At 43.1% G+C, this 26,498-nt stretch overlaps 1 protein-coding gene across 1 annotated transcript in view; it reads right to left on the bottom strand.

Moving 5' to 3' along the window:
* Positions 1-25,015, bottom strand: part of ADAMTS18 (ADAM metallopeptidase with thrombospondin type 1 motif 18) — a 122,176-nt gene extending 97,161 nt beyond the window's left edge. The window contains exons 1-3 of the mRNA XM_070761642.1: positions 24,911-25,015; positions 19,393-19,477; positions 12,405-12,721 (exon numbers count right to left, since the gene is read on the bottom strand). Of these exons, the coding sequence (XP_070617743.1) occupies positions 12,405-12,721; positions 19,393-19,477; positions 24,911-25,015 (507 nt within the window). The remainder of the gene's footprint in view (positions 1-12,404; positions 12,722-19,392; positions 19,478-24,910) is intronic.
* Positions 25,016-26,498: the final 1,483 nt, after the last annotated feature.

Consider the following 26,498-nt stretch of genomic DNA (forward strand, 5'->3'; position numbering starts at 1 on the left):
GTCTAAATACTTTATTCACAGTGACAGTTCCACCCAGCATTGCAAAGCAAACGGGAAGCCACAGGATTAGGAGAGGAATTCCCTAATGCTTCGCTTATTTTACCGTGAAAGAAGGCAGCACTGTTTGAACTACGACTCATGCACCAACAAGTAGCTGATGAAAAGTTAAAATATAGGTGAGTGATAGGAAAATTTTGTCAGAAGTGGGAGAGGGATAGTCACACATAGGGAAATCAAACGGCTAATCAAGTCATTTGCAAAATAAATGTGAAGTTTGTGCAAATAGCAGGAAATCTCTTTAATCAGTAATATTATTTCCTCAAACAATGAAGACAGATGGTAAGGCTGATAGACATAGATCTACTTAGTCTGTTGAGTAATAAGAGGAATTGCTTGGGGAAATTAGTTTGCAGAAACCTCTTCCTCCTTTCTTTCTTTCTTTCTTTCTTTCTTTCTTTCTTTTTCTGTCTTTCTCTTTCCTTTCCTTTCCTTTCCTTTCTTTTCTTCTGTCTCTCTCTCTCTCTCTCTCTCTCACACACACACACAATGTAAGCAGAAAGCATAAAGGGTACTGCTCAAGAAAATTAACCTCAGCAGCAAAGGAAACAACACAAATAATTCCCTCAACACTATCAAACAATTTACTAAGTCTGCACTACTATTACTACTAGTTTTTTCTCATCATTCCTATCACTCATTTCCTCCCACTTATGACTGTAACTAGTTGACTAGATTCTTGTGCATAGGCTTGAGCAATAAATCTTCCTAACTGCAACTTAATGTATGGTCTTGATTGTTCATGCTTGACATAGCATCTGTGGCTCTACCACTTGTAAATGCTTTCTCTCAAGTCCATACGGGGCAAAATCTCTTGTGAGCACCCAGTATTGGGGAAAAATACATTCTCACCTGTTCCTGGGCATTTCTATCTGTTGCTGACAATAAATGAACTTCCTCTGAATGAGCTTTTCAATCATTCGAGTGCACCTTCTTTAAATATCGCAGTCCCAGAATCAAAAACCTTTCCCCAATGGACAAACCAGAAGTTTGGACAAATGTACTTTCGGTTTGCGGTTGTGCTGTTTTTTGCACTCCGGGGCTTCAGGAAGCTTCCTTGAACCCTCCAGAGTGCAAAAACATGCCTGGGATAAACATATATCCATCCTAAGATAAAATACAGAAAATAGTATAAGGGCAGACTAGATGGACCATGAGGTCTTTTTCTGCCGTCAGACTTCTATGTTTCTATTTCCCCCCCCCCCAAAGAAAAGTGCTCCCTTCAGTACTGAACGTGATGTGCTTCCAATTCCAGCATCCCCTATAACCTATGATGCCAAACCTATGGCACACGTGTCACAGGGGGCTTATGGAGCCATATTGGAGGGTACAGGAGATTTTGCCATGTTTCAGTTCCAGCATGCTGGCAAACTGATTTCCAGCCTTGGGAAAGACTGTTTCATCCTCAGGATGCTTCAGGGAAGCTGCTTATGATATTGCATTAAATGTACTTCCCTGAATCCCGGAAGCAAAAACAATCATCCAATGGACAAACCAGAAGTTTGGACAAATGTACTTTCGGTTTGCCATTGTGCTGTTTTTTGCACTCCGGGGCTTCAGGAAGCTTCCTCCAGAGGGCAAAAAACAGCACAACGGCAAACCAGAAGTGGTTTTCCCCAAACTTCCGTTTTGACTATTTGGGCATTTTTTTCACCTACCAGACTTCAGAAAGGCCTGTGCACACGCACAGAGGCAGTGCGAGGGGGTGTGCATGCGTGGGGGGGATGGAAGGGGTGTGGGCACATGCACGCATGCTAGCACACACACACACACCCTTTTATTTATTGGATTTGTATGCCGCCCCTTTCTGTAGACTTGGGGCGGCTAACAACAATGATAAAAAACAGCATGTAACAATCCAATTAATAAAACAACTAAAAACCCTTATTATAAAACCAAACATACACACAAACATACCATGAATAACTTGTAATGGCCTAGGGGGAAGGAATATCTTAACTCCCCCATGCCTGGCGGTACGTGGACCAAAAAAGATTCACCATCACTGCCCTATAAAATCAGCTACACGCAGTGACTTTTCGGGCAGATGCATCTGGTTGAGGAAGGCTGCCTTGCAAACTGCTCACTGTGTGGAGATCATTTGTCATCTGCAAAACAGATCCAACACTGGCTGCCTGGCAGAAACTTAAAGACTGCAGTCATAGAGGAAATTAAAAGAGTTACATGGGAACTAGGAAGCACTCCCATCTCAATCCCACCCTTCCAAATACTTTATTTTTTTTTTCAGATGTTTATAAACAAGTCTGGGCTGGGAAGTCAAAGAGAGCAGGAAGATTGTTCACATTTTCGTGCCATATGGCAGGCACGTATTAGATTTTACTTGTTTGGTTTCAAGCTTATGAATATCGTTTTTGTTTCTGATCAAAACCTTCGCAACAATGGAAGATGTCCAACGTTTGCTGCCTAGAACAGCATGTTCCCAAAAATATGGTCTCAAGGACCACCAATAAATTGGCACGTTCTTTGATTAGCCTAGAAAAGATCGTGGCACCAAGAAGAGTCACTTCGGGATGATCAGAGTATTTTTCCAATTTATCGATTTAAATTCATGGCAGATTTCAGCTATAAATTGCAGCTCTAAATTGTAGTGGAGTGGGACTGCCTTGGCTACAATAGCAAGCTGCTTCTTAGTTTTTGGTCACTGGCAAAGCAGAATTCTATCTTAACCAAATGTAGGTTCTTATCAGGTCTAACCGGGTCTTCAGAACCAGTAACAAACCGGTGATGATGTCATGGAGCTATTTCTGTCAGTGCTGGTCTGTGGGCACCACCACCGTGGATTTTGCTTCTGCGCATGCGCAGAAACTATTTTTTTAATTGTTGCGGGTGTGTGCAAAGGGTGCCCAGCTTACCCCTGAGCAAGCGGATCCACAACCCACCTATGATCCTAACCATACCTTCAACTACGACGAGGATATGCAAAGATACCTAAGAATATGGGGATGTACTGCATGGGAATAGAATTTATACGAACAATGAAGCCTGAGGTCAAAAGTTAACTTAGTCCAGTGTTCTGGGACAAAGAGTAGTCAACCAGATGTATCCGAGACCCACACTACTGTTATTTTGTGCAATTCAGACATACAGTAAAACACAAATTCTATACTCTTACAGAAGACCCATCATTTGGGCCAGAATACATCCGGAACCGCCTTCTACCGCACGAATCCCAGCGGCCGATAAGGTCCCACAGAGTTGGCCTTCTCCGGGTCCCGTCGACCAAACAATGTCGTTTGGCGGGCCCCAGGGGAAGAGCCTTCTCTGTGGCGGCCCCGGCCCTCTGGAACCAACACCCCCCAGAGATTAGAATGGCCCCCACCCTCCTTGTCTTTCGCAAATTACTTAAGACCCACCTTTGTCACCAGGCATGGGGGAGTTAAGTTATCCTTTCCCCCTAGGCTACTACAAGTTATGCATGGTATGTTTGTGTGTATGTTTGGTTTTTTTATAATAAGGTTTTTTTCAGTTGTTTTTATTAATTGGATTGTTCATGTTGTTTTACCACTGTTGTTAGCCGCCCCGAATCTGCGGAGAGGGGCAGCATACAAATCCAATAAATAATAATAATAATAATAATAATAATAATAATAATAATAATAATAATAATTTGACCAAAGTCCATGTCCCCCACCATAGCTAATCAAGGGAATAGTCCCCAGAATATTTCTTCAATAAAATCTAACAGGAGGCTTGAAATTCATGCTTATATTTGCTTAGACCTGATGACACTTATTCTTCAGCAGGATTTTCTCCACCCGAATACAAGAATTTTCTAACTCAGGTTGTTCTCCTTTTCTAGTAGTAACATGGGACATTCACTGTGGTACAAAGGTCATTTCATCAGGCCAGATAAAGAGTTAATGACTACATTTGTACAGAGGGAACTCTAGTAAGACTCCATTCATAGGCTAAGAACCAATTTCTAAAAAAACATTGGTGAAAAGTACCAGCACTTATCCCAGACATACAACCTGCTGTATCGATATATCAAAAAGAATCATTTCAAACACAACCAAACCAGCTCCTTGGTTTTTCAAGATTGCTCCCATCAGTTGGATCTTATGATAGTTTAGACAGTGTTCGTATTCACACTTCCTTAATTATGATTTATTTTGGCAGTATAAAATATAGCTTTTAAGGGTGTCTGAAATTACATCATTTCACCAGTTTGGAGATGATAGCGTGGGGAGGGAAGAAAAGAGAGGGAGAAGGATGGAGGCAGGAGGGAAGGGGGGAAGGAAAGAGAGAATAGCAAATTTTACTCACATTAGACATATTGTAACAAGTAAACACATCTACATCTGGATGAATACAGTACATCAAAACTTTGCAATAAATCAGTCAAGGGCAACAAAATACAGTATAATGCAACTTTTAGAAAGTTCATTTAAAGATTTCCTAGCCAACAGGTTGAAGTCTTATACAAGGTTGGGCCACTCAGCTGCAGATACTATATTTCTGACCTCTGTGAAATGATATACAAACATTTAGTTCTTCAGCTGGGAGATTCACACCATAAATCACAGGAACTGTTTTGTAAGTCATAGTTCAATTTTAAATAGTTCCAACACAGCAGGATTAAAAGACAAGATGTTAAATTGTCCAACTTCCTAACATAACAGCCCAGGAAGATATCCCCCTACAACTTCCATTCTCTTTTTAAAAAAACAACAACAACAACGTATACTTCGCCAACTATTTTGTGTCCCGTTTTGTCCTCTTACCTTCAACTTTTCACCAAAAGAAATGTATTCATTTAATTATTTACTGTATGGCATAGAGTACATGGATAATAGTAATAGCAATCTATCTATCTATCTATCTATCTATCTATCTATCTATCTATCTATTATCTATCTACCTACCTACCTACCTGTATATTGTATATATTATGAAATATGTTGGTTCATGAGAATGGAATAAGTGGAAAAAGGGAAAAGGGAAAAAAAGAAAAAGTGAGCCAATAAGTGGTAGAAAACATGGAGAGTAAAGGTCAGAGTTTTGGATATAAAAGGGAATAAAAAGGAAAGATATACCTGATTAAGATCACTACTAAGATTTGGTGTACATTATGTAAATATGACTTATGTAATAGAAAAGAGGCACGTCATAAATTGTCCAAATTTTTAAAAATGTTTCATTTGTCTTGTGTGTGTTTTGTTTATAAATAAAGTTTATTTTATAATAATAAAAAAGAGATTGGAATAAGTATTCTATATATTAATATCAAGATTATTTATTAGGTGCAGTATTGATTAGTTGGAGAAAATCTGCTTTTCTTCTGTATAAGCCCTTAAACTGAAATTCCTTGAGTGTAACAGGTGCTAAACTTCTGAACTTGCCTTCTTAATCAAGGAATCTTTCCCAGCCTTCTAATCTGTTACAATTCCTAACTACTGGTAGACTTCTCCCCTAATTGTGATATTTTTGTAAAAAAAACAACAACCAACAACAACCCTACCTTCCAGAAACATTTTCAATTACAACATTAACTTTAAACAATTCCTGCTATTTGGACTTGGCTAATTGAAAGCATATGCCATGGGAAATAACATTCCATACAGCTGCCTTCTTTGAAAGTAGGGAAAAGTGCAGAAATTGATGGCTGCGCAGTCCATGTAAGGGATTAAGGATGAAAGCTCTGTTTCAAACATGTGTTCAAAGGTGCACAACAAACTTTTCACCATTCCATTGATCATTATACAATTAGGCACACATCCTACACCATCACTCTGAAGAATCCACTTGGATGAGAAGCAAAATATTTTCAGACAGGGAACCCAAGAAATCCAGTTGCTTTTTTTTTTTTTGAGAAAAGCACCTTTAAGACCATTGATATTTTAGAATGCAGGTGGATTTCAAGGAAATCATACTGAGCTCCAAGAATTCACGGCATTTTTGAGCACTCGACAAAACCCTTTTCACGATTATAAAGTTAAGACAGGCAAGTGCTGTCTAACAGCATTGATTTTTAACCCTGATACACCACTGAGCTCCAAATATTCACAGCAGCTTTGAGCACTTGTCAAAATTCTCTGCAAGATAATAAACATAAGCACTGTCAAATGGTACTGATATTTAGCACTGATATCACCTAGACAAGTCACATAAGGGAAGAATATACATCTCCCCCATGTCATCAGTGAAAGTCTGAGATTTGTTGTTATCAGCTGAAACCTCACATGCAATTCCCACTTGATTAGTTCTACATCCATATGACTTCCGTCTACGCATGCAGCATATCTATGACTTAAAAGACATACCCTACTGTTTAAAACCCAATCTAATTTTGCTTTCAAGCAGTCCTGAGCAGAGCTAGTCAAACCAAGGTCAGGATTATCTGCCCGCTTTGTCTGCTGTGCACTTCAAACCTACAAGAAGAAGAAGAAGAAGAAGAAGAAGAAGAAGAAGAAGAAGAAGAAGAAGAAGAAGAAGAAGAAGAAGAAGAAGAAGAAGAAGAAGAAGAAGAAGAAGAATTTGGCAAGAAAGAAGGAAGACCCTTTTTTCCACACCAAAAGGCAGACAGTAATATAATCAGCAAATTTCTTATCCAAGAATTTTCAAACTAGGTCATATCTATACAATTGTTACTTCATTTGCACACACAACATACTGTTGTCTAGCCAAGGACTTTTATTATGTTGACCCAGCAGCCTTGGACTAGATCTGTAGCAAGGGAGTAATGAGGCAACAAAACTCCCAAAAGGGAGGCTAAGATATTGCTGACCGATTAAATAATGCAGGTTTCACAGTCTAAATTCTTCGAGTTTCCCAAGACCGTATTTTCCAGTGGCTGTACTATTATCTTTATTATGAGGTCTTCTTTGAAGGTAATAGGAATTTTCTTTTGAAGGAATCACCAATGGTACTCATAACATTTGCTTTTAGGTAATAACTGAAGATATCCCTATTCACCCAGGCAGCTAATACATAACAATCCCAGGACCAGACAAATATCTTTGATTGACAAATGAAGGTGTGTAGAATAGAATAGAACAGAACAGAATAGAATAGAATAAACAGGAATAGCAATAGCAACAGCAACAGCAAAGGCATTTAGACTCACAGTGTTTTACAGCCCTCTCTAACCGGTTTATAGAGATTAAGCATTTATTGCCCCCAACAATCTGGGTCCTCATTTTACTGACCTAATAGAATAAAACAGAACAGAACAGAATAGAATTTTATTGGCCAAGTGTGATTGTAAACACAAGGAATTTGTCTTGGTGCATATGCTCTCAGAAAAGATGCCATCACTGGTATATACCATACACATACACATACATGTATCCTTACAATTTATATTGACTTGTTCCTAGTATGATTTGATTGCTTTGGGAGGGCATTTTTGACTTCCAGAGAACCTCCAGCAGGATGGGGGATGGCATTTTTATCCTCCTCCAGCTCCAGGGAAGCCTTTGGGGGTTGGGGAGGGCGGAACACAAGCCTACTGGGCTCACTGGAAGTTGGGAAACAGGCTAATTCCAGCTTCCAGAGGGCCTCCTTGCCTTTGCCTTTGACATCCCGGCTCTAGTAAAAATAGGCAACATTTAGTCCATAGTCATACCTTTCCAATGCCCTGGAAAACAAACAATTCTCTAGGAAGAATGATATTTTTCTCACTGGGGAACTACAAAACCACATTTTGGCACCTTATGACCCACAACCAACTAGTGACAGGATGCAGAACCTCCTCTGATGCCGACTGCAGATAAAAGAATGTTAACTTAAGAAGCATATTAAGTTCATTGCCTAGCTGTTCCTCTTTGAGTTGATCTTTAGACGTTTGTCTGTTGGTCAAATATAATTCTTCCCTAAACAGATGCTTTGGCCTCAGTACTGAATGCATAAGCAGGATTTCAAGAAAGCTGCAATCCCCTAATTCTTCATTTCTAGTGGTAATAGATGTGTTCTGTTTCTCTCGATAATTTTTCTGCATAGACAAGCGCAGCAAAGCAGCAGACGAGGGACAAGGTTTTTCTGAACTGCTCACGCATGCACTCCAGAGCAAGGAAGATCAAAGGATCCCAGTGTGATGTTTCAGGTTTGAAAGAATAGGCCACTGCACTTGCATTATGGGGAAGCTACTGCTAATGAAAGCAACAATGGGATGATTAGCGCTGCCAACCATGTAAAGCAATGCAACTGTTGGTTTAATTGACAGGACCAAAATGAATAGGGCAACCTAATTGTGGAAAGGGGACGGGGTATGGAGGGTGGCAGTTGCAAGCACCACATTGATACCAGAGATTGGCTTCACACATCACATCAAGATACAGTTCATTTGGATACTAAGCAATGACTGATTGGATACATACAAGTCAAAAACCTTGCACATACAGATGTTCAAAAATCAAACCTAAAACCTAAGTGCAAACATGTATCTACCACAGAACTATGCTGGTTTCCACCATCCAAAAATCATTGACAATATCTTGCAGCAACGGTCACTATGTATGCAAAAGAAGTGGTTTGTTATTGCCTCCTTCCTAGAGCTGAGAGAAAGTGACTGGCTGAAGGTCACTCAGCTGGCTTTGTACATAAAGCAGAACTAGAACTCATAGGGTTCTGTTTTTTAGCCAGCTGCCTTCATTACTACACCCATCTGCTCTCCATTACCAATAGAGGGCAGCAAAGTGGGATTTAAATCCTTTGTTGCCACCTAGTGGTCATCTGAATTATTAGCCCATATTGAAAGCCTCCTTAGAGCATTCATACAGGTAGGGAACTTCTGAGTACTTTATTACATTGCTTCAGGGGTGGGATGCTGGGGATCTCAGGGGTTCAGGAGAACCTCTAGCTAAGATTCTATGCAGTTTGGAGAATCTACAAATCTCACTCCAAATCTCACTCAGGAGTGTCCACATGGCCCATTTTGGATGTCGATAAGTGCAGGGTACATGCAGAAGTTCAGGAAGGCCAGGAACAGGCCTTTGGAGCTTGGGAAAGCCATTTTCACCTTCCAAGAGACTCAAGGAAAGTCTCCGGAGCCCAGGGAGGGCAAAAACACACAATCCTAGTAGTGCAGGAGGCCAACGAGGCCACGCCCATCATGACCACATCCACTAAAAAATTTTAAAGCCCACCTATGCATTGATTTACCTTGCCACTTATATTTTATGCTGTTTTCACCCCAGGAAATTGCATTGGAACAACTATGATAGCAATTTAATACCCAAAGAGCTTTTTACAGCCTGGTGATGATGGTGGAGTTCAAAGAGATCTCCTCTAGCACAGTAGATACCCTTATTCCATTGCAATTATTTCAAAGTGACCTTATTGTTTAACCCAGGGATAGGCAAAGTTGGCTCTTCTATGACTTATGGACTTCAACTCCCAGAATTCCTGAGCCAATCATGCTAGCTCAGGAATTCTGGGTGTTGAATTCCACATGCCATAGAAGAGCCAAGTTTGCCTATCTCGGGTTTAACCGAATCAACTATAAACTTTCCTTTAAAGAGGAGATCTCTTTAAAGTTTCGATAAAGGTAAATCCTCCCTTAAACTAAGCATGATTTCTGATAATTTCATGTAAACAAATTATGCCATTTTCTTTGCAACAATACAAAAGTATTTGTCGGGTCCAAAGAACCAAGAATGGCATGTGAGGTTACTTCTGAGTGGTTTCTTTATTGTTGTTTACCTACATACAGAGTCTTGCCTGACTATAGCAATGATCTGCAAAAGGTATAGATAAATTCAGGGAATTGCTAGGGACGGAACATCTTTGCTCTCTTCTTGCTCACCAGACATTCCAAGATTCACTGTCTCTTTGCTCTCCTCTTTCCTGTGATTCCAGACCACGTCCTACCACACTATATTCCATTACTTTTATCTGTCCTGTCCCACCCCTCCCCCTCAATTTTCCAATCTAACCTGTAGTCCTAAAATTGGCTGGTCTAAGAACTAATCAGTTCTAATCCTACTTTTAAGCAATCAGCTAAAATGGGCTAGATTGTGGATTGGTGCATCACATGCCAATCCAAAGTTTGGAGTGCAGTTACAGAAACTCCCCAATCTTGAGTTGCAGGATTTAATTGCACAGAATTATTTTTTTTAAAAAAAACAACCTCAAAGTATTAAATATGCAGGCCTTCATCAGATTGAATTATGTTTAGATTTAATTTGGTCAACTTTTGTTGCTTTTTGACACTTTTTGAAACAATCCCCTTCCGACATGTCCCATTGCTACTACCCTCAACTAAAAAAAGTATCATGTATATATACTTACATCTATGAATCCCTGCATTTTCCCTTGTACAGCAAGTGAAAATACATCAATGTCATTCCACCATGCCCAGATCTCAAAGAATGCATAACGAAACACATGATGGCTTTTCTATAGAACAGAGGCCCAGCCCTTTGAATCTAAGATTAGCCTTTGGAAGCCTCCTTTTTTAAAATTATAATATTTGGAATTCACGCCATAAGTGTGAGTCCTTGAGGAGGGGCAGCATAAAAATCCAATCAATCAATCAATCAATAAGTGTCCATGTAGGTAAAGGGATACTAAAACTGAGAAGGTAGTATAGCAATAGCAATAACATTTAGACTTATACAGTGGTCCCCCGATTATTGTGAGGGTTCCATTCCAGGACCCCTCGCAATGATCGGTTTTTCGCGAAGTAGTGCTGCGGAAGTAAAAACACCATCTGCGCATGCGCAGATGGTGTTTTTACTTCCGCCGCAGCAGCGAGGAGCCGAAGATTGGGGTTTCCCCGCCGCCCACGCAAACTCCTCGCTGCTGCCGCACCCGCCGCTTGTCTTGTCCGCCCGCCGCTTGTCCGCCGCCTGCCTGCCCGTGCGCCCGCCGCTCGCCCACTCTTCGCCCGCCCACGCCGTTCGCTCGCGCCGCTTCCCAGCTGAGTCCTGAAGCAAACTTCCGCGTTTGGCTTCAGGACTCAGCTGGGAAGCGGCGCTGGGGTTTCCCTGCCGCCCACGCAAACTCCTCGCTGCCGCTCGCCCGCCCTTCGCCCGCCCACGCCGTTCGCTCACGCCGCTTCCCAGCTGAGTCCTGAAGCGAACTTCCGCGTTTGGCTTCAGGACTCAGCTGGGAAGCGGCGCTGGGGTTTCCCTGCCGCCCACGCAAACTCCTCGCTGATGCCCGCTGCTCGCCCTCCCGCCAGCAAGAGGGGGAAGACCCAGGGAAGCCGCCCAGCAGCTGATCTGCCCGGCACCATCTACGCATGCGTGGCCATAGAAAAAAGGGTGCGCATGCGCAGATGGTGTTTTTACTTCCGGGTTGAAAAATCACCATATAGCCGTTTCGCAATGATCGGGATCGCAATACCTGGGGGATCACTGTATACCACTTCACAGTGCTTTCCAGCCCTCTCTAAGAGGTTTAGAGAGAGTCAGCATATTGCCCCCAACAATCTGGGTCCTCATTTTACCGACCTTGGAAGGATGGAAGGCTGAGTTAACCTGGAGCCTACTGAGATTCAATCTGCCAAACTGCTGGCAGCCGGTGATCAGCAGAAGTAGCTTGCAGTATTGCACTCTAACCACTGCACCGCCACAGGTCTACAGTATGTATCCACAGTATGTAGGCCTGAAATTTTAGTAAAGTGTTGCCCATCACTGTGTCAAACATATATCCAATATACACTGCTCAAAAAAAAAAATAAAGGGAATACTTAAACCACACAATATAACTCCAAGTAAATCAAACTTCTGTGAAATCAAACTGTCCATTTAGGAAGCAATACAGTCAATTTCACATAATGTTGTGCAAATGAAATAGTTGTGCAAATGAAATATTGAATGATATTTCATTCATTCAGATCTAGGATGTGTTATTTGAGTGTTCCCTTTATTTTTTTGAGCAGTATATTTGATGCTGAAAAGGAATTCCCATACATCTGTCCTCCAAGTATTCCCACTGCTCAAGAATCAATTTGCAGTTGTTTGGAGACCGCAGTTGTTTGGAGAATTTTGACAGTGGCTTCCCATATATTGCACTAAGCAATGGTTTGCTTAAACATAGACTACCAACGAATCTCAATTTGTCAAGTTTACAAAAACCCACCAAACCAAAAAAAGGTGCTTTTCCAAAGTCCTTGGACTTTCTAGTTTTATTTTGTTTTTTCTTTGAGTTAGAACTGAAGAAGCTTCTTGGATAAGTAGTGAAACATTTTCAAAGGAAAAAAAATCAAGAAAGTCCAGTTGCCTGTTGGAAAAGCACCGTGGGGACTTAGCAGCACAGGTATGAAGCACAGCGGTGGGTTGTTGCAGGCAACTTTAAATCAGCCTTAGGGCAACAGGAGAGAACAAGCGTAGCAGAAGGAGAAAGAGTCTGAAAACGGAGCAACAGCACGTAACACTTACCAAACCTGTGCACGTGGATAGGGCAACGGAAGAAGAACTGTAGTTCCTTATAAATCCCTGATAGAAACACTGTTCAATGTCATGAACCTGAGAATCTTCAATGCCATCTTTCCCAAGCACCTGGACAGTCACATTATGGCTCAGAAAGTCCGAGGGCTTCAGCTCGAGATGCAGTTCCTGTCCAAAGGCTGAAAACCTGTAGTGCAAGGAAGCTTTCGAGCTCGCGGTGGATCGCTTTCTCCTGGCGCTGTGCAAAACGTCGTGCGAGAGATAAGATCCGCTGGAGTCCACCTCGACTGGAACGACAAAGATGTAATCTGGAAGAAGGTTGAGAATGGGGGTTAGCCCTCAGGCTTCCTCTCCCACAGGCATTTGGGGAGAGGGTCTTTCTTGCTCTTATGCAAGGGTTTCCAAAGACTTGTGGACATCAACTCCCAGAATTCTGGGATTGAAGTCTACAAGTCATACAGTGGCCAAGTTTGGAGACCCCTGGTCTTAGGGATTTCTCGTTGGAAGAAATACCATATTTTTTTTAGAGTATAAGATGCACAAGGAAAATGAGGAAAATAATCTGCTTACCAGATATTCATCTGGCTAGCGTCCTCAGACTGGTCAGTTTCAGCACATTATTTTATCCCTTGGTTAGGGCTTTTAAAAAAACCTTATTCAGAGAGAATAACAATGAAAGAGCTTGCAAGCCCCTGGGAACATCATTAAAACCTGCAAAGACTTAGGGCTTGGAAAACATCCTTTGCAGAGAGTAACAATGAAAGAGCCTGCAAGGTAAGAGCTGGGTAGATTGTTAGCACCTGGTTAGGGCTGGGGGGGAAAGCTTAGAAGAAAGCTACATTATCCGCCTCTTTTAGGGAGTAAAAAGGTGTGTCTTATACTCGGAAAAATACGGTATCGATCTGGTTCAGTTCTAAGCTGGGAGAAAGCAGTGGTGAAATGCTACCGGTGCACCCCAGTTCGGTCGTACCAGTAGCAGCGGCTGCTGGTGGTTTGGAGAACCGGTGGTGGCAGTAGCGTGAAGCTCCTCCCACTCTCCCATATGGATTTCCTTGTTTTTGACACTTTGCACATTCACAAAGCCTTCTGCACATGCGCAGAGGGGGGGAAAGCGTGCTCAATGGGAGCACTTCCAAACCTGGAGGGAAGGTAAGTAGATTTTGCCGCTGGGAGAGAGACACTGGAAACATGGAGACCTATTGGGAAGATGGTTTAGGGATGAACAGAACCACCCGCAGTCCTGGGTCAGCCAACCCATTGGTTTGGCAAGTACATGGATTTTTATACAGATTGTTATTTATTTATTTATTTTATTTATTTATTTATTCGATTTTTATGCCGCCCTTCTCCTTAGACTCAGGGCGGCTTACAACATGTTAGCAATAGCACTTTTTAACAGACCTAGGCTATTGCCCCCACAATCCGGGTCCTCATTTTACCCACCTCGGAAGGATGGAAGGCTGAGTCAACCTTGAGCCGGTGATGAGATTTGAACCGCTGACCTTCAGATCTACAGTCAGCTTCAGTGGCCTGCAGTACAGCACTCTACCTGCTGCGCCACCCCGGCTCACATGTTCTAAAGCATCTTCTAATTTAGAGACTTGTTTTTGTGTATTTTATTATTTGTTTTTAATTAGTTTGTCTGGCAAAGGCTGGCAATGAGTTTAAAGTGCTGGCTTCCTTGGATTTTTAATCACATATAATTAATCCTAGATGCTGTCTTCTTTGGGGTTTTAATCCTGTCTTGAATGGATTACCAAATCTAAAGGTGGCCTCTTCAGTTTCTTGCAGGGGAAGAAGACTGAGTCGGTTTTCTGGCTTTTAAGAGCATGTTTCTCTATTTCTCATCAATGGAGACAAACTATTAGAGGAACAAAGATGCCACTACCATTTCTTGGGTTCAAAACGGGAGTCTTTCACTTATCAATTCAGCCACAAATGTCCAAATTCTTTTGAAATGTGACAGTCTAGCCAGGAAAGACAGAATACTGTAGCTGCAAACTTCCCTTGTCATTCTTGAATCATTCGTTTTGTTATTTATTGGATGGCAAAGGATCACCCTTATTGGAAACCAATGGGATGGGATGGGGTGGCGTGGCGTGGCGTAGAGTAGAATAGAATAGAATAGAATTCTTTATTGGCCAATTGTGATTGAGCACATAAGGAATTGATCTTTGGTGCAGATACTCTCAGTGTACATAAAACATACATTTGTCAAGAATGAGATATAACTCTGCTAGACAATCTTCTTAGCTTAGCCCTTCCCCCACCCATCAACAGTATGCCCTGTTGAGCTCTTGCAGGAAATCTAATCATCAGCAAAAGTAATATGTCTCTTTTATGGAGTTTGATGTGCTGATTCCAAAAATATCCTTAGTTTTTGCTCTATAGCATAAAGTGTCTGATATAGAAGCATTTTTGTTATTACGTTACTTTTGACATGTAGATTATTGTTTCCTTAAGGTCACCAGGATATTTTTTTTCCAGGTATAATTTTCCCCCCCCTCCATATAAGCTTTTTCAATCCATTACAAAATACCTTCTTGGCGGGGCCACATGGGAGGGCCTTCTCTGTGGCGGCTCCAGCTTTATTGAACCAACTGCCCCCAGAGACTCGTACTGCCCCCACTGTTCTGGCCTTCTGGAAGGCTGTGAAAACATGACTCTGCCGGCAGGCCTGGGGGCCACAGAACAATTAACTCAGCCCTGGAGAGATGAATGTTTTATCTGGGTCTTTTACAAGTCTATATTTATTATCTGTTGTGTTATTCATTGCTATATTGCATCGTATTATATTGTCTATGATTGTACGCCACCCAGAGTCCACTAGGAGTTGGGCGGCTTAGAAATTAAATAAATTCAATTAAATTATAGGATTTTTAAATGACAATGGTGATAATAAGCTTACCCCTCTCACTTTGGGCTTCAAGTTTTCTGGTTGCAGAGTCCTTTGCTGACTCTTCTGTTCTGCCATCAGGCTACAAAAACTTCATTCAACATCATATAAATATGTCAAGCAACCGAAAGTTGCTCCTCTCTTCCCCTTCATTTCCCCAAATCCCCCCACATTATTAGCCAATCAAGGACATTATGAGAAGTTACCAAGATAGAGGTCAGTAAGGGGCGTGCATAAGTGCACCAGAGTGCCTTCCGTCCCCTGTCCTAATATTTCTCTTTTACTAGTATCGTGTATATAAATATTATTATATCTTTGTATACCACCAATACGTACTTGACAAAACAAATAAATAAAATAAATAAATGAGTAAATAGCCAAGGATATCAAGATTTGTTTCTAGTTCTGGCTTTACTGCATAAAGGACTCCTACTGAAAACCATGGAAGACTCTCAAAGATGGTCAAATTATGTAGATTATAGGATAGCAAGTGAGGTTTTATGGGTTTTAATGTTGTAAACCAGTTGGAGCCACTGATCCATGAACTGGGCAGACATATACATAGAATAGAATTCTTTATTGCCCAACTGTGATTGGACACACAAGGAATTTGTCTTGGTTGCATATGCTCTCAGTGTACATAAAAAGACAAGACACATTCGTCAAGAATCATAAGGTACAACACTTAATGATAGTCATAGAGTACAAATAAGCAAACAAATTATACTAGGAAACAATCAATATAAACCATTAGGATACAAGCAACAAAGTTGCATTTGTTCAATAAATTTGTTGTTTCCATTTCTTTATCCCTCTGCTATTTCATAAAACTCTGGCCATGAGGACTTGGAAAGTGCTATTGATGCATTGGTTGTATGTCATCAACAACAACAACAGCATTTGAAAAGCATTGTCCAAGAGTTGGAAGGGACCTTGGAGATCTTCTAGTCCAACCCCCTGCTCACAAAAGTCACATCTTTTAAATTCTAGATTCCAGCTTCAAAGTTCAGCACCTCTAACTGAAGCACTCGACTGAACTCCTACATTCTGATCTCTGGTTGTATTTTAAGTTTGTAAGCTTCTTAAGGGGTTTGAGTTGGCTATATTTAGAGGATCGTTATCAGATTCTTTGGGGGGTTTCATTAGGGGTGGGATTTTTTTTTTATTTGATATGGTCATAAGGCTAATACATTATCCATCTGTCCTTCATTTGCATTTATTAATAATGGATTTTAAATTCCTCCTCGCCCGGGACTTTTTTGTTTGTTTGTTTGTTTTAACCCTGGAAAAGAAATCGAAGAAACCAATGCAAGCAAGCTAATGCTGCTTTTCTCCATTTGGTAACCTTGGGAAGGAAAAAAAACCTTTTTCCTTCCATCCACTCACACACACACACACACACACACACACACAAACACACCCCTTTGCGTGGAGAAAACAAAGACATTTCTGAATGGAGTTTATTATCTCACCTTCACAATCTTGCAAATAGAGGCATCACTGCTTGCTTACCCACACACACACACACGAGAGAGAGAGAGAGAGAGAGAGAGAGAGAGAGAGAGAGAGAGAGAGAGAGAGAGAGGAAATGTTCTGTTGAGAGCATCTCACTTTTCACCAGCAGCGCTAAATCAGAATTTCAGGATGCTAAGCAAGGCCGGTAGCCAAAAATACAAGCAGCTGCATGAGAAGGGAATTCCCCCCTTCACACTCCAGAGCAAACACTCCATGCGCACCAGCGCGCTTCTTTTTTTTTGCCACTAAATTGGGGCTCATTAGCATGCCTAGTGAAGATATCCTACTTCTTCCTGAGTTGACTGCAATATCTGCAGCCCCAGCCTTGCAAGATCCTCTTCAAGCAAGCACATAATGCTACCGGTTTAAAAATTCTTCCTTGCAGCCTTTATTGGAAAGTAACAAGCACTCCGTGAAAGTGCTTGGAAGCCTCTGCTGTTTTCTTTCTTTCTTTCTTTCTTTTTCTTTCTTTCTTTCTTTTATTTCCTTCTTTCTTTTCTTCTTTCTTTTTCTTTTCTTCTTTCTTTTTCTTTCTTTCTTCTTTTTTCTTTTTCTTTTCTTCCTTTCTTTTCTCTTTCTTCCTTCCTTCCTTCTTCTCTCTTTCTCTTTCTTTTTTTCATTCATTCTTTCTCTCTCTCCTTTCTCCTTTCTTTCTTTTTCTTCCTTTTTTTAATGTGAGATGAACTTTCACTCGACGATGCCTCTCCGTCTCCAGCTCTCTTTGATATCTAGGAATCCTTCTTTGCTTGTTCACACATGTTTTCCTAGAGTGCAACTCCTCACTAGCTCCCCCTCCTCATTCTCGCCCAGCGCAAAGGGTTAGAAATGCTGGATTTTCAAGTCATTCTTTCTGGTGCTATGCTTTAACTTTTTTTTCTTAAAGCGAGGTTAACCTTTTTCTTTCTCTCTTTTTTGAAGGTATTCCTCTGTAATTTCCTTCTTCATGTTCATGTTACGAGGACGGATTGAGAAAGAACTGGCCTTAGTATTGATCTACAATTATTTCATCCTGCCTCTTTTTCCTATGGAAGCACTTTTTTTTCTCAATAACTTCTGCAATAAGAGCAGTTGCAATCTTGGATTACCAGTAGGGAAGCCTGGGTTCCCTACTAGACAAGTAGCCCAGTATCTTCTCTTAGCCCAGGGCTGGGCAAAGTTGGCTCTTCCATGACATGTGGACTTCAACTCCCAGAATTCCCGAGCTAGCATGATTGGCTCAGGAATTCTGGGAGTTGAAGTCCACAAGTCATAGAAGAGCCAACTTTGCCTACCCCTGTCTTAAGCCCAATCTACCTTGCAGGCTTGTTGTTGAGGAAACATCAGAAAAGGAAGCATTATGTCCATCCCCTTATGCTCCAGGAAGAAAGTTTAATCAAGAATGAAGTACACCTGTTTCAAACTGATCTTTAAAACTCACCATGGTTTACTGTAAGATTAATTAACACAATCTTGCAAATATTTCTGCCTTTTTCTCCTTTTATTCTGCTTCCCAGACTCCTTTTCTTCCTTGGGCTCAGCTATATTTTACCTGACGGTTGTCCAGTCCAAACCTCTTCCTCCTGTCTCGCGAAGGCGTTCTCACATATCACTTCACTTAGTTTTCTTCACAGCTACATAAAATAAGTCTGCGATGTGAGTGAAGGTTTGCAGTTCTGGTGGTTATTTCCCCATTAGAATGAAGAGTATAACATTTTCCATTTCCAAAAACATTCTGAGTCCGGTTAGAGAGCCAGACCAAAGACTTCGGCTTCTAAGGTTCCCAGGAAGCAGACAAGTAGAACCATGCTCATTACTCAAAGCATCCATAGAGATTATCAATCAGCCAGATTATTGCTGTCCCAAATGTGCTTTTTTTCCCCTCCCAAAAAGGCATCAGTGCTCTTCCAATTGACAGAGTAAAGAGAAGAGTTGACAACCCCAGGGAGCTTACAACAGAGGAAGGAAACACAAGCAGGGGTAAAGAGTTGAGTACATTGTCCTTTCATTTACATGTCTTTAGATTTTGTTTCAGGAAGGATTAAAGGGATTGTGCCAGCAGACCAGACCAGCTTTCTCAACCCTGGCTAAATCTCAGCGTCTGATATGACCTCAGGTAGGGACACTCCATAATCCAATAATACACACCAAAGATCTACCCAGCACTGCAACATTTTAACACACCTGGTGTGCAAAGTTTAGCCTGTGCACTTTTAGAAGTGGGTCTTCTCCATTTCAGCACTTCAAGGCAATGCTTCACTGGAAAAGCCCCAATTTTATTTTTATTTAGATGAGCTATACTGACGGGTCTCTTGTGTCCAGGATCCAAATGGCTCAACCATGTCTGCCTGAAACAGGAAAGTTAGCCAGGACACACACAGGTCAGACTAGATGACCTACAGGATCCCTTCCAACTCTTGTCATTCTGTATTCTGCCCACCTATGGATTCCCAACAAAACAACCTTGCATCTCAGAAGGCTTCCACAGAGACAAATTAGTCTCTCCTGCCAATCCCTCCCTGCCCCCTGCAAGATGGGGAAAGGAGGATTCCTTTAGGATGCCCCATTTGAAAGCTCAAGGAAAATACCAACCCTGGTTGAAGGTGCCGAGGCCACCGCTGTCACCGGGTAACACTTCTGCCACAACGCCGCAACAGAGACAGCACAACTGGAGGATCTGCAGAAAGAGGGAGAGAGAGAGAGAGAAAGAAAAAGAGAAAGGGGGAAGAAGGAGAGAGAGAGAGAAAGGAGAGAAGGAGGGAGAGGGAAAGGGAGAGGGAGAGAGAAAGAGGGAGGAAGAAAGAAAGGGAAAGAGAAAGTGAGAGTGAAGGAGAGAAAGAGAGGGAGAGAGAGAAAGAAAGGGAGAGAAAAAGAGAGAGGAAGAGAGAAAGAGAAAGAGGGTGGGAAAGAGAGGAAGAGAATGGAGAGAGAGGGAGAGGAGGAGGAGAGAGAGAAGGGGAGAGAGAGGGAAAGAGAAAGAGGGAGAAAGGGAAAGGGGGAGAAAGAGAGAGAGAGTGAAAGAGAGATAGAAAGAGTGGGAGAGAGGGGGAGAGAGAAAAGGGGTAAGAGAGAAAGATGGAGGGAGAGAAGGAAAGGTGGAGAAAGAGAAAAAAAGAAAGGGAAAGAGGGGAAAGGAGAGAGAGAAAGAAAGAAAGAGAGAGGGAGATAAAGAAAGAGAGAGGGGGAGGGGGATGAAGACAGGGAAAGGGAGAGAGAGATGAGAAACGAAAAAAAGGTGCGGGACACACAAACCACCCCCGGCAGAATTTTTTTTAAAAAAAGAGAAAAATCCCGAGGAGTTTTTGCTCTGCTACCCCAGCGACAACGGGGAGACCCGGCCGGTTCCCCCTCTCCTCCCTCCGCCACCCCCAACCCGAGGCATCAGGGAGGCGCCCGGCTTACCTTCGCAACGCTGCCCAGCCAGAGGAGGCTGAGCGCGTGCATGGAGGGGCTCTTGCCAACCGCCACGGGCCAAGCCGACGGGGGAGAGCTGGAAGCGACGCCCGGGCGTCTCCGCGGGACATCGGGGTGGAGTGCGGGAGGGCGGGCGGGAGTTGTGGGGGGGAGAGGATGGCTCTACCTGCCGCCGCCGCCTCCGTCACCGCCAGCAGCACCAGCACCAGCAGCCGAGCCGCGCGGCGGGCGCTCCCTTCCCCGCCGCATGTTTTACAGCGCCGGGGGCAGCCCGCCTTGGCATCCCCCCACCCCACACCCGGCTGCACCGCCCCCAGCGGCGGGCACAGGCACGGGGCAGCCCATTCCCGAGAGGCGCGGCGGGGGCAGCCTTCTTCCCCGCCTCCGCCTCGCCTCCGCCGCCCGGAGCAAAGGCGCAAAGAAGGCAAAGAGCGCGAGGGTGGCCGGCTGCGCGGCGAGCGAAGGGCTCTGCCCCCCACCCGGAGAGGGGGACACGGGGAAGGAGGGGCGGGGAGGAGAAGCCGCGGGTTCGCCAATCAGCTTGCAAAAAAAAGAGACACATGGACGCTTTTATTTTCCCTCAGGCTGAGGACGGGGGAAAAAAGGGGCGCAATTTGGGCTGGGAGGTGAGAAGGCAGGAAGCGCGCGCGCGCGCGCAATAAAGAGAGAGACCTGGACGCTTTTATTTCCCCTCAGGTTGGGGGACGAAAAAAGGGGCACAATTGGAGCGCTTTCGCGCGCCCCCCTTTTTTTTAGCCCGTCAGAAAAAGCTCCTTCCTCCCGCAGGCAATCCCAGAGTCGTCCCGGCCAAATCCCCTCAGGGTAGCAGGTGCGGCGCCGTGTAAAGATCGCGGGGGAAAAGGAAGAAGCGGCGGCTCCGGGTGGCGAAAATAGAGCGCGAGCTTCCCAGGTGTGGCCAATCCGGGCTTCGAAAAGCGAAGTCGGCAGCTTCCAGAGCATGGCTCGCGCTTTTTTCCGGCTTTTGGGGTGGGGGGTGGGGGAGTTCTTTATACTGAGGCCTTTTTTTTCGTTCCAGGGAAGCCGAGAATAAAGTGATAGGAGCAGAAAGTCCCATTTGTTTGTTTCCCCTGTTGCCTTCTGTGAGAAGAGGAAGGCTGGGTGATGATTTTCGGTCGCCGTTTTGTTCCATAGAGCAGTGTTTCCCAAACTTTTTTGAGCCGCGGCACATTATTCATATTTTCAAAATCCTGGGGAACATTGAAAGGGGGCGGGGGCGGGGGGGGCTAAAGAAAAGTTTGGACAAAAAAACCCTCTCTCTTCCTCCCTTTCGCTCTATTTCTCCCTCTTTCTCTCTTTTCCTTCCTTCTCTTCTTTCTCTCTCTCCATCCCTCTTTCTTTCTTCCTCTCTTTTTTGCTCTCTTTCTCTCTCCTTCCCTTCCTCTATGTCTTTCTCTCTCCCTTGCTCTCTCTCTCTCTCTGTCTCGCTATCTCTTTCTTGCTTTTTTCTCTCTTGCTCTCTCTCTCTCTCTTTCACTGTCTCTTGCTATCTCTCTTTCTCTCTCTTTCTCTCTCTCTGTCTCTCTTGCTATGTTCTCTTTCTTTCTCTTTCTCTCTCTCTCTGCCTCTTGCTAAGTCTCTCTCTCTTGCTATGTCTCTCTTTCTCTCTCTCTCTCTCTGCCTCTCTTGCTATGTCTCTCTTTCTCTCTCTCTCCTCTCTTTCTCTGCCTCTCTTGCTGTCTCTCTTTCTCGCTCTGTCTCTCTTTCTCTCTCTCTCTCTGCCTCTCTTATATGTCTCTCTTTCTTTCTCTCTCTCTCTCTCTCAGCTGACTGCAAGTGGGAGCCCTGACGGCGGCAGCTGGACGTGCTGCTGGACGCCGTATATGCCAGGCCCGCAGCGCCAGCATGTACGGCGTCCAGGAGCATGTCCAACCGCCACCATCAGGGTTCCCGCTTGCAGTCAGCTGAGAGAGAGAGAGAGAGAGCTCCCTCTCGCCGCCGCCATCTCCCCGCGATTGCCTGCGGCCGCTGCAACCACACACACCCGCTCCCACCGCCAGTGCCCTCCCGCCGGGCCGCAAAGGACACTTGCCGCCGACGCCAGCGAAGCTCCAGCTGGGCGGGGCGCTGCCGGTGCCTCCGACCTGGGGCTCCCACTCGCAGCTGTCCCCTGGCTCCTGCCTGATGTCGCGGTTTCTGGTGCTCTCCTGCTGGGCCCCAAAGAAGGAAGGCGGGAAAAAGGCGCGAAGAATGAAGCTCTCCTTCTTCCTGCCTTCCTTCTTTGGGGCCCAGCAGGAGAGCGCCGAAAACCGCGGCATCGAGCAGGAGCCGGGGGACAGCTGCGAGTGGGAGCTCCAGGTCGGCACCGGCAGCGCCCCGCCCAGCTGGAGCTTCCCTAGGAACTTCGCGGCACACCTGACTGTGTCTCGCGGCACACTAGTGTGCCGCGGCACACCGGTTGGGAAACGCTGCCATAGAGCATCAATCTTGTGGATTTTATTGTATCGTGGAGAAAAATAAAAATATTATTGTTGTTGTTATTATTATTATTATTATTATTATTATTATTATTATTATTATTATTATTATTATTAGATTTGTATGCTGCCCCTCGGGGCATCTCACAACAACAACAAAACAATATATAACTAATATAACTTAATATAATATAATATATAACTCTACGGAGAGGGGCGGCATACAAATCCAATAAATAAATAAAATAATTAAAAATCACTTTTAAAAAAACCACCACCACCCCCAAAAAAATCTTGTGAATTCTCAAATTTCCTCTTTCTGCTGGGAATTCAAAATGGGCAGTGATCTCTCTTTTTCTGTCTCTCTCTCTCTTTCTATGTGGCAGGAGACAGTCCTGAAGATACTGAATTATAACTGAAACCCCCATGCAAAAGAAGGTCCTTTTGGGTATACTGTACATCAGGGATAGGCAAAGTTGGCTCTTCTATGACTTGTGGACTTCAACCCCCAGAATTCCTGAGCCAATCATGCTAGCTCCAGAATTCTGGGAGTTGAAGTACACATGTCATGGGAGAGCCAACTTTGGCTACCTCTGCTGTACATCATAATCTGTGTCATTGATTTATTGTAAAACACAATGGATGGCTGTCACACAGGACCCAGAGTCATAAATTTAAGACAAAATCAAATTAACCACCTTGGATTTTGTACATATGAAAAATAGGCCAGTCCTTCAACAAATATTGACAAAATTGAACAAGTCCAAAGACGGGCTACAAGAATGGTGGAAGGTCTTAAGCATAAAACGTATCAGGAAAGACTTAATGAACTCAATCTGTATAGTCTGGAGGACAGAAGGAAAAGGGGGGACATGATCGAAACATTTAAATATGTTAAAGAGTTAAATAAGGTCCAGGAGGGAAGTGTTTTTAATAGGAAAGTGAACACAAGAACAAGGGGACACAATCTGAAGTTAGTTGGGGGAAAGATCAAAAGCCACGTGAGAAAATATGATTTCACTGAAAGAGTAGTAGATCCTTGGAACAAACTTCCAGCAGACGTGGTTGGTAAATCCACATTAATTGAATTTAAACATGCCTGGGATAAACATATATCCATTGTAAGATAAAATACAGGAAATAGTATAAGGGCAGACTAGATGGACCATGAGGTCTTTTTCTGCCGTCAGTCTTCTATGTTTCTATGTTTCTAAGTCATGATTCTTTTTTAAAAAGTGGCTTAATCATGGGTGGACCAAGCACATTCCTCCAATTCTTTATTCTTAAATTATTTTATTTCCCTTCCTGTGCCAACAGCCCTCTGTTCTTCCCCACTAATTTGTATCTCTGCTGAATTTCACATCTGCTGGTGCTTGTTCAAAGGAGAAAAAGTTAGAAATGTGGCCTCAGAGGTGCTTCTAAAGGGAGTGATGCCCATGTGAAGAAGTGGAAGTACGAGCTAATTTTACCCTGTGGGCATCTTTGCATTCACCTGTGAACCACAGAACCAGTGTGTCTGAAATACAATTCTTGACCAGCATGCTTTTTGCTTCCCAACAAAGTTTGCGATATGGAACAATGCCTCCTCACAACCTTTTAAGCTTCATCCTCCTTGCCAGAAAAATGTCTCTTTGATCATACTGTCAAAAAGTGTTTTGTGCTTCTCATAAATATGAGAAGTCCTTGTCAGCATTACCACTGAGGTGAGCCTAATTCTCACCGAGGTGCTAAACAGCCGTCATGCTTGGAGAACTTGCAGATGCTCTACTCCTACAGTCAATAAAGAAAGAATCCATGTTTATTTACCATAAAAGATCACCTTGATAAAGAAAACATTTTAAAAAAAAACAGAGAGGTAAATGATTAATATTTTTTTTAAAAAACTTAAATCTTCCTTACACACAAAAAATGAGCAGGCTCACACAAACAACTACAAAAACTTTCTGGAGGCAAGCTGTTCCACTGGTCAACCCTTCTGACCACCAAGAAAGTTCTCCTTAATTCTAAGTTACTTCTCTCCTTGTTTAGTTTCCACCCATTGCTTCTTGTTCTACCCTCAGGTGCTCTGGAGAATAGGTTGACTCCTCCTTCTTTGTGGCAATCCCTGAAATACTGGAAGACTGCTGTCATGTCTCCCCTGGTCCTTTTTTTCATTACACTAGCCAAATTGCAGGTACTACTGTATTTATGCAGGTACAAATCTAGAAATGAGCACTTAGATTTAAAATCAAGTCCAAACATGAATGAATTTATCTAGTTACAGTTGCCCACTGTGCTAAGCCATAAATGATGGTTTCTTGTGCATCTTCTCTAGGACTGATCGCCTTGCAGTCCAAAGGACTCACAAGAGTCTTCTCCAGCACCATAATTCAAAGGCCTCAATTCTTTGGTGCACATCCTTCCATAGGGTCCAACTTTCAAAAGATGGTTTAGAAACCACAATGGGTAGATTCACCTGGCATAACAATTCTCAGGATGGCTTAGGATGATGCGTGTATTCAGCAACATCTTCCATAATAGAAAAATAGAAACATAGAAGTCTGACGGCAGAAAAAGACCTCCTGGTCCATCTAGTCTGCCCTTATACTATTTTCTGTATTTTATCTTAGGATGGATATATGTTTATCCCAGGCATGTTTAAATTCAGTTACTGTGGATTTATCTACCACGTCTGCTGGAAGTTTGTTCCAAGGATCTACTACTCTTTCAGTAAAATAATATTTTCTCACGTTGCTTTTGATCTTTCCCCCAACTAACTTCAGATTGTGTCCCCTTGTTCTTGTGTTCACTTTCCTATTAAAAACACTTCCCTCCTGGACCTTATTTAACCCTTTAATATATTTAAATGTTTCGATCATGTCCCCCCTTTTCCTTCTGTCCTCCAGACTATACAGACTGAGTTCATTAAGTCTTTCCTGATACTTTTTATGCTTAAGACCCTCCACCATTCTTGTAGCCCGTCTTTGGACCCGTTCAATTTTGTCAATATCTTTTTGTAGGTGAGGTCTCCAGAACTGAACACAGTATTCCAAATGTGGTCTCACCAGCGCTCTATATAAGGGGATCACAATCTCCCTCTTCCTGCTTGTTATACCTCTAGCTATGCAGCCAAGCATCCTAAATGGACAAAGACTTTAAGAAGGTGCTCTGTCCATAAGCTCCCCCCCCCATCAATTATTTCTCCAGCTTCTACTGGAACATCACTGGCTTCCCACCACCACCTTTCCCCCAAATCTTGTTTTTAAACTGTTCCTACTGTGTATTCTAAAGTTCCTCCTAGGAGAGCACACATCATTTGCTGGAAATTAATGAATGCTGCCAAAATCTTTCATGGATGGACGGATAGACGGATGGACAGATCCATCTTGGAAATGCATCTGATAACCTTTGACTGAAAGTTCAAATCTTTGTTGAGTTTCCTTTTTTGTTTGACTTTAGGAAAGATCTGATACCCTTTATTTATTTTATTTTTTATTTTATTTATTCGATTTTTATGCCGCCCTTCTCCTTAGACTCAGGGCGGCTTACAACATGTTAGCAATAGCACTTTCTTTTTAACAGAGCTAGGCTATTTCCCCCACAATCTGGGTCCTCATTTTACCCACCTCGGAAGGATGGAAGGCTAAGTCAACCTTGAGCCGGTGATGAGATTTGAACCGCTGACCTGCAGATCTACAGTCAGCTTCAGTGGCCTGCAGTACAGCACTCTACCTGCTGCACCCCCCCCCCCGGCTCTTTATGTGGCATATAGCTTGCATTTGGAATTTTCAAGGGTAACCATCCTTCATCTAATCTGGCATAGAGAAAGGTTGGGAAATTCGGCAGCGATGGAGACAGAATCTTCTACTC

The sequence above is a fragment of the Erythrolamprus reginae genome, chromosome 9 (assembly GCF_031021105.1).
Source record: "Erythrolamprus reginae isolate rEryReg1 chromosome 9, rEryReg1.hap1, whole genome shotgun sequence".
NCBI classification, from domain to species: domain Eukaryota; kingdom Metazoa; phylum Chordata; class Lepidosauria; order Squamata; family Dipsadidae; genus Erythrolamprus; species Erythrolamprus reginae.